This window comes from Acartia tonsa, chromosome 12 (assembly GCF_053477335.1).
Source record: "Acartia tonsa isolate MP-2025a chromosome 12, ASM5347733v1, whole genome shotgun sequence".
Classification (NCBI taxonomy): domain Eukaryota; kingdom Metazoa; phylum Arthropoda; class Copepoda; order Calanoida; family Acartiidae; genus Acartia; species Acartia tonsa.
The window spans coordinates 28,436,542-28,444,978 of NC_137271.1; the positions used below are offsets into that span (position 1 = coordinate 28,436,542).

Here is an 8,437-nt window from a genome sequence, read left to right on the forward strand (position 1 = left end):
TAAATATATATTTCGGTGGAAGCTGCTGTACTTGGCAGCTGCCACAGTTGGTGGTCGGCTGGAAAACTGGTGGCGGATTTTCATCCAATTTTAATATGTCAAGAAGAAATGTTAAAAGATCAGGACCTGGAGGATCATACTTGGAACCTCAAATTGATTTAAACATATGTATTTCATATGAGAATGTATTACTATAGGATAGTAAAATGCTTTGTTTAAGTCAAAACAAAATATTTTTGCTTTTACCTGGATGTCCCTGACACCTGTGCTGGACATTGAATAATGTTTCATTATTTTAAAACTTTTCAACCATTGATTCTAATCTACATGAGGGATATTCTTGTTTATCATCATTGGTACCAAATTACCTGATTTATTCTTTACTGTCCTGTCCATATATCCTTGGCTAATCTGAATAAAAGTTTTACCTTTTTACAAAGATCACAATGTAGTCCATAGAACCAATCCTGCTCTTCCTATAAACAAAAATATCTTATCCTATTATATAAAGTAGTAAGCTTTTTTATCTGTAGCGAAGAATCTTGCTAACCGCTGAACCGATATGGTTCTCCAATACAGTGAAGCTTCTTAAAAGTCCTAAGATGGTTTTAGGCTATTTTATCTTTATAAATAAGTCTAGGTTTGGTTCTAGGCTTTTTTCTGCACTTCAATATCCCTTCGAATATAGTGCACCTAAAGAATAGGGGCCTCAGCCGCTAGTCCTTCAGTAAAGTAACAGGAGGTCTATCTGTCTGTATGTAAGTGTGTAGCTTTCTAGAAAAGCTTCTAACAGGTCATGGGTTTTGTAACATTTTTTGAAGAAAAAAAGCCACCCCCCCCCCTCTAAAAAAATATAAAACCCATTTTACTACTTTTTAAAAACGAAGCTTTTCTATAGATAGGGTACGTTCGTCCGTACGTCCGTCCGTCCGAGATAGATAGCTTTTATTCGTTAATTTAGGCATGTTAGAATTGTCCTATCGATTTCAAACTTTGCATGATAATTCCTGTAGTAGTTAGGTACGATTTAGAAAGCGTAGCAACTCTATAATCATTACCAGAATGTCCGTACGTCCATTTTAAACATGTTGATTTTTCTACTTTTTTAACAACAAATTTTTTATGTGATCTTATTATCCGTTTGATCTGATTTTTGGTATATTGATTCCTGGAACAACAAAGAACATTATTATAAGCGAAGCTACTCTATAATCAAGTCCTAAGAATGTAAGTATGTCCATAAACATTATCCTGTATCAAGCAGTTTTTCAACAAATTTACTTATAATTTTGCTTCGACTCTTATACTTCTATATTCTGATATTCAGTTCAGACACTATACAAGCGTTAATGTCCGTTTGTCCTACCGTTTCAGTGCTTCGCTTTTATGGATGTTGTCATCCTTGTTCTTTAAAAACTAAAGAGGGTTAACTTCATGAAAATATGCAAAAGAAATATTAATAAACCTGGCTTTTGTAAACATCATTCACTTTTGGAACAAGCTCTATTAATTCTAAAAATTTAAACAAAATATTAGATCAGTCATAGTTACGAAACCTTCTCTACCAGTATGGCTTTGAGACCGATCAACAATCAACATCCGCTGGATTAGAACAGGTTCTCAGCCAAACTGAAAAATCATATATAACATCGTATAACAGACAATTTTCTATGAGTATTGAAATAAATATCATAAAGTTAATACCAGTTTTGTTAGCCGAGGCCTTCAACCTCTCGCAGCCAAGGAAACTGGAATTAATTTTAAATTTTTCTTTCCACTATCCCCGAAAAGCTATCTGTTATCCGATGCGTCAACTGATCTTGGTTGATGAAAAAAGTCAGTTTATCCGTCTGTATTTTTTCATTCTAGCTGTTATGGATGTTGTCATACTTATTGATTTCGAATTATTCCCTTTATAGGGTATTGCGCTATAAATTACTTCTATGTAGCACATCCTAATTTTTAGTAGTTTTTATTAGTGAAGCTCCTCTATAATTCACTATGTCCATCCGTCAGTCAGTCGGTAAAATTTTGGAAAATATGTGATTTTCTTGGCTTCTATTGAAGATAGACAGAATTTAGTCTATACAGTGCTTTGTCCGTCTATCTGTCGGTTATGCTTCAAAAGATATCATTTTAACGGTTTTATGATTTTCTTGCTTGCATATTCTCTATCTTTCTTTTTTATCACTGAACATATGCTCTATAACTCACTTTGTACGTTTGTTTATTTCATGTTTTTTTTGTGATTCTATTCATGGTGTTGACCTTGTTTCTCTTTAAGTCTTTGTGGCTGTATATAGGTACTTTATTCGCTACTATTGTACGTAATAGTTTTTGTTAAATTTTGCTGGTGTTCTATGTAATCATCCTTGATCCTAATTCCGTTATCATTTTATATTCAATGTTTTTGTTTGAACTATTTAGATTACGCAGAATGTTTCAACGAATACAATTCTTGTATATACTAGATTTAACAATGCGGCATATTGCACTATTTGTCAGTCGGGCAAATCAGGAATCTAAAGGGATAAGACAATGGCCGATAAATTGATGTACATCTACTATGATGATACACAGAATTACCCATTCTGTAGATTAAAATTATGTTTGAAACGATTGAAAACTCAATGTAATGAATCAACCAATCAAAATTCAATAGAGTCCCTAAAATTGTAAAGCCAACGAATAAGAAAATGTTATTATTATATATTGGAGATCAGTGTAATAAAAGGCCATTGTCCCCTCTCTCTATGGGGGAAGATACTCTACATTTCAAAATGTCAGTCTGTCCGTCTGAAACGTGAATATCTTGGCTGTCATTTAAGACATACAACTGGTTTTCTCCAGGGAGGGAGGGGGCATTAACTTTTATAACTACATTGTCTTATCGTTGGCTCAAAAACTTGGGGAGTGCTTTTATTGATTTTTTATTGGTTGGCTCTTAACTTGTAGAGTATAAACATTTTTATTTATAATCCACAGAAGTGATAATATCTATAATACAAAGTAGCTTGATGTCTGTCCGTCCGTCCGTCTGTCTGTCTGTCCGCCCGTCTGAAGCTTAGGATCTCGGTAACCACTGAACCGATCGGATTCTTTTTTTTTCTTTTTTTTCTTCTTTTTTTTTTCTTCTTTTTTTTTTTTTTTTTTGCTGAAGATTTTTTTTATCACCTCTTGGGGCAAAGCCCCTAGAGGCTAGGGGCGAAGCCGCTAGTTGTTCATTAAAGAGGCATATCAGTGTATCGCTCATTGTCTTATCTCTTAAGATTCATGACTTGATGTTCTTTCTCATTTCTCATTAATGGATATTTTCATCCATATTTAAAAAAGGTTTACCTAAAGGATTTAGACAATTCAAACAAGGCGTAGTAGCTGTATCTTTATCCATTTTTACTCCGATAATAAACTGTTGACATATAACTGATAATAATGACGCATTTTTTGTTGTTGCAAAATTATGATTTTGCAACAACAAATAGTACAATACCCCGTTTCCCTCGCAGCTAAAAAGGATGACAACATTCATAAATAGCGAAACTCAATAAAATCTTGGAATGGACAAACATATAAAGTGAGATGTAAAGCAGATGTTCAATTGTCATAACAAAGAAACGAAAAAAGAGATTACGCAAAAACTCAAAGAAAAAATCGAAACCTATACAAAATAAACAGCAGAGAAAAACACATTCTTTCAATAGTGTTACGGACGAACAAAGTGAATTATAGAGTAGCCTCGTTAAAGAAATTTTTCTTTCAAATTCAGGGATAAGGGATAGGAAACCTAGCCATAAATTAGGTCTCGGCCTGGTTTTGAAAGGGATCATGCAACTTTTACCATTTGCCTAATTTAATGACCTTACTGGCGGACGGCTCATATTGGCTACCGCTCTAAACCAATAGTGTTCTGTGATTTGGGCTTGTTTTGTATCAACCAATCACCAATTGGCGGCGCCAATTGGTGATTGGTTGATACAAAACAAGCCCAAATCACAGATGGCGGAAATTTTAGAAGCAGACAATTCTGGAAAAAATAATGATTCCGTCTGCTACGAAAAAATAAATACAAATGGTGTTAGATCACATTAGTTTAATTATTAAATCTTCTTAGAGTTAAACATTAAAAAAGGGCCATATAGAAAAAACAAAAATAACGGGATTATTTTTTTGGAAAGAAGGTAGCTACGAATTTTCATTTGGTAGTTTATAAATTAGATGTTGTATTTTGAATTTTAAAGATTTAGTACGGAACTGATACACCACCTTAACCCTAATTTTTGTACAATACATTACAGTACAGATATATCGTTACATTATAGAATCCAAAGAACTTGATAGAATGTTACCCAAGTGCATATTTATTTAATTATTTTGAATTTTGATTAGCAATGAAATTTTCAAATAAAATTTTTATTCATTAATAAAAATGCAAATAATACAAACTAAAATCTGGCTGAGGGAAACCCAACGATAGCTTTCTGACAGTTCAAATTACCAAAGTAAAAGATAAAAAAATTTGGGAGAGAAAAAACTTTATTTTAACAAAAGCCATTAATATATAGGTTTATAAAAAGTTATGTTTTTTACTTTAAACTAGCTACCTGAATTTGATTCTATACTTTATCTACACACACACACACAGCTTTTTCATTAGCATTTTATACGAACCACTGCGCTATCCCAAAACTGGTTTATTAGGCTAGAAATAGGCCTAGGCTTGAAATAGGCCTGAAATAATATTTTCCTACGTTTCCCATCCCTTATCCCTGTTCAAATTCTTTTCACAACATTATTAAATTTTTTGATGCAACAACTTTTTTAATATCCAAAAACTAAAGATACAAAAAAAACAAGTATGATGCCCTCAAACAGTTGCTCATTAATCATGAAAATCTTCAAATAAAATTTTAGACATCCATCTTGAATAACAGAAGAGATAATCGCATTTTAGCACGCAAAAAAAAACTTTCAGACTGACTTTGGAAATACTGAGAATTTCTTACTAAGAGAAAGCCAAAAAATGAGAATGATTAAACTCAATGTCTGTATTTTATAGTTGCTATGTTCTCTCCATTACACATTATTGTTACAGAAATCATCATATGTCAAGTTTGAAAAGAATAATTTTACCATACCCATCGCTAAGGACTGACAAACAGACCGACCCAAATTCCAGAAAAGCTTCGCTTAAAAAAATATATTGACTTTATGTTTAACACATAAACAATAAATAAACGTGTAGAGCTAGCCAGGGATCTAAAGGGAAAAGACAATGGCCGATAAATTAATGCACATGCACAATGATGATACTTAAAATTACTCCTTTTGTAGATTAAATAAGTGGTTGAAATGGACACTCAACTTAATGAAAAAAACAATCTAAATTCAATAAAAGCTCCGAGAGGTTTGGATCCACCGAATAAGAAAACGATAAAAACTTTTTGGACTACAGCCAATGTCCCCTCCCTCCCTGAGAGCTAGCAGTGTTATTATCTTTAAAAAAAACTGTACACACATACACAACTATTTTTACTTTTTCACCTCACAATCAGTTGGGACAGTTAAAATAGTTTGCTTCGAATTCATACGAATCAGGTGGATAGGAACCGGTTCTTATCCATACGTAAAAACTATGTCTAGCATCGTATTATATCCAGTTTTCTACGAATATAAAATGTACGATCATAAGATTAAAACCAGTTTTTTAGCCGGTGCCTTCGGCACCTCGGGGCTAAAAAAACTGGTTTTAATCTTATAATTGTTCATTCTATATCCGCGGAAAGCTGTTTATAATACGATGCAATGCGAGAAATATTTCATTTAAATAGAATCTAAAGAGTGTACAAAGAAAAATGCAACCTTTTTAAAACACGAATCTTATATTAATGTAAGAAAACACCATGCATACTGTTAAAACCTGGAACTGCTCTGAGTTCTAGTTTTTATCATTTAGTATTCCAACAATATGTTTGGTATTCTTATACCATTAATACGAGACTCGAAATTCATGTTTTAAATATGGGTGCATTTTTTGCCTTTTTTTTGACAGGCTAATTCTTCATTGCAGCCTTTCAGCTAATAATACGACGGATATTTTAGTTTAAAATATCATTTAACAAGTATGACAACATCCATAAGTAGGAAAGAACTACAAAATCATGGAAGGGACAATAAATCACAGAGAAAGTGTTCGGTTCATAAATAAGCAAAAAACAAATTATCAACTTGATTCTCAAATTAATATAAGGAATCTTCACCAAAAAATTCAGCAGTTAATCTTCAATAGCAGCCGAGAAAATTGGGGTTGTTATTATACTTTTGTTATATACCTAGCTGACCCAGCAGGGTTTCTGTTGCCCTGTGGACATAAGGTTGGTATATTTTCCAATTATGTACAAAATTATAAGACTTTATAAAAATACTAAATCATAGGTAGAAGCTTTTTAGAGTGCCTATAAAAAATAACGTTATACTGGCCTACCATTGGTCAATTAAAATTTATACTGGCCTACCATTGGTCAATTAAAATGTATACAGGCCTGCCATTGGTAATTTAGTGTATTGGACTATCATTGACCTTTTGTATTGTATGACGTCTTCTTTTATAAGCACTATAAAGACCTTCTAAATCATAGCCCTTAACATTGATTATTACAAAGAAAAAAATAATTTTAGACCTCCCAACTGTTAGCTAATGATAAAATATTTATCACACCTATATGACAAGCGCGTAATACGTTTCACTCAAAAACTGTAAACAAACTGAAAAACTTAAAATTCTTTACACAATTAGGTTGACACACAAAAAGGTGTTGATACGATATTACAATGTGCTTTCAATCTAAAATCTCATTGAGATATTAGGTATTTTAATGTAACTCTATGTATGTTTAAGTAGTAAGTAACGACTGTTCTGTTTGGGTTCTCTATTTTAAGAAAGCTTTACATATATCATTTGATTGTCTTCAGTAATTTTATTACTTTAATGGTGGGATGGTATTAAGCTATTTTTCTACCCTGTCTTCCCTTAGGTGCTAGGGGCGTAGTCGGTACTTTATATTAAATTCCTTAAACGGCTGGACGTTTGAGACTGTTCTTGTAAGGAAAGCTTTTTAAAGTTTCGGAAGGTTTATTATTCTTTAAAATTCTAATGATTGAAAAAAGTGGGATTTTTTATTATTTGTATGTTTTTGTAAAAACATAAGATTCGAAATACTGACATGTTACTTTTCTGGTGGTCTTGCAATGTAGATAATTATCAATTTTATCATTATCAACAGACTAGGTAATAGTTATACAGGCATCGTATTATAAACAGCTTTCCGCGGATATAGAATTACAATTATAAGATTAAAACCAATTTTTTATAGATTTTTTGACACTACTTTTTAGATGCAGAAACTTTGTCTAAGTTTATACAATGTGAATGGTAATGAGTCGTAAAAGTATACTTACCAAATTTTTCCATCAAAGAATGTTCTTCTTGTTAAATTGTAATAAGCTTTAGCACATAACTAGAACGGATTTATTTGCACTAAAGTTATATTTATTACTAGAATGTAGTAACACCAAAAATATTTATCGCGTATCAAGTTAGTTCCTTAAAAGATGTCAATTTAACAAAAAACAACGATTACGGCAAAATGAAGATAAGCAATTAGAAATAATGAACTACGTAAAATGGCATTAATTAAACAAGGAAAGGAACGTTCATGGAAGGGGGGTAAAGATGTGATACTCCCCCTCCCCCCTCCAATGGAACAAATTTTAATATATATATATTCATTTCAATAATGATAACCCTAAAATTTGCTTTTGATTGTAAATGCATTCACTGAAACGTCTAACACACAACAATTTTTTTTGGAGCTTTACGCCATTGTTCACAGCTGTTGATTGTGGTTTTAGTTTATTTTTTTACGTTCAACGCCCAAATTGAGCGTTTTTAAACCCTTACCACGCCCCCCCCCCCTCCACAATTAAAGAAATTGGAGGGTTATTACCCTCCACTACCGGAGAGCTTTGGGCACCACCACCGAGTTTTACGCCACCCCGAATTAGCTTTCTGAATAAATCCAATAAATTTTAAAAGCAACTTAAAAATTTGCTGATTAAGGTCAACGAATTACGTTGTGCAATTTTTAAGGAAAGCAGTTTGTTTATTTCACATGTATACACTATACATATAGATGCATTTCATGTATAACTATGGACAATAAAAAAATTTATATCAACAATGATGAATATGATGAACAAATATACCCCTTCTAAGAGATCAAAATTGGTTGACTTTGAAACAAACCAAACAAAATTCAATAAAAGTGCTGCCCAATGTTTTGAAGTCTTTAATTATGATTTCAAAACTTTTGTAATTTGTTAGTTTCAGAGCATCACTTTCATAAATGTTGTCATCCATGTATAAAAAGATGAACAAATA

The 8,437-nt window shown here is 32.3% G+C and overlaps 1 protein-coding gene across 1 annotated transcript in view; it reads right to left on the bottom strand.

Annotated features, from left to right (window-relative positions):
- LOC145333745 (uncharacterized) overlaps positions 1-3,639 on the bottom strand; it is an 11,329-nt gene extending 7,690 nt beyond the window's left edge. The window contains exons 1-3 of the mRNA XM_080178966.1: positions 3,340-3,639; positions 1,466-1,512; positions 429-476 (exon numbers count right to left, since the gene is read on the bottom strand). Of these exons, the coding sequence (XP_080035092.1) occupies positions 429-476; positions 1,466-1,512; positions 3,340-3,529 (285 nt within the window). The 5' untranslated portion in view covers positions 3,530-3,639. The remainder of the gene's footprint in view (positions 1-428; positions 477-1,465; positions 1,513-3,339) is intronic.
- Positions 3,640-8,437: the final 4,798 nt, after the last annotated feature.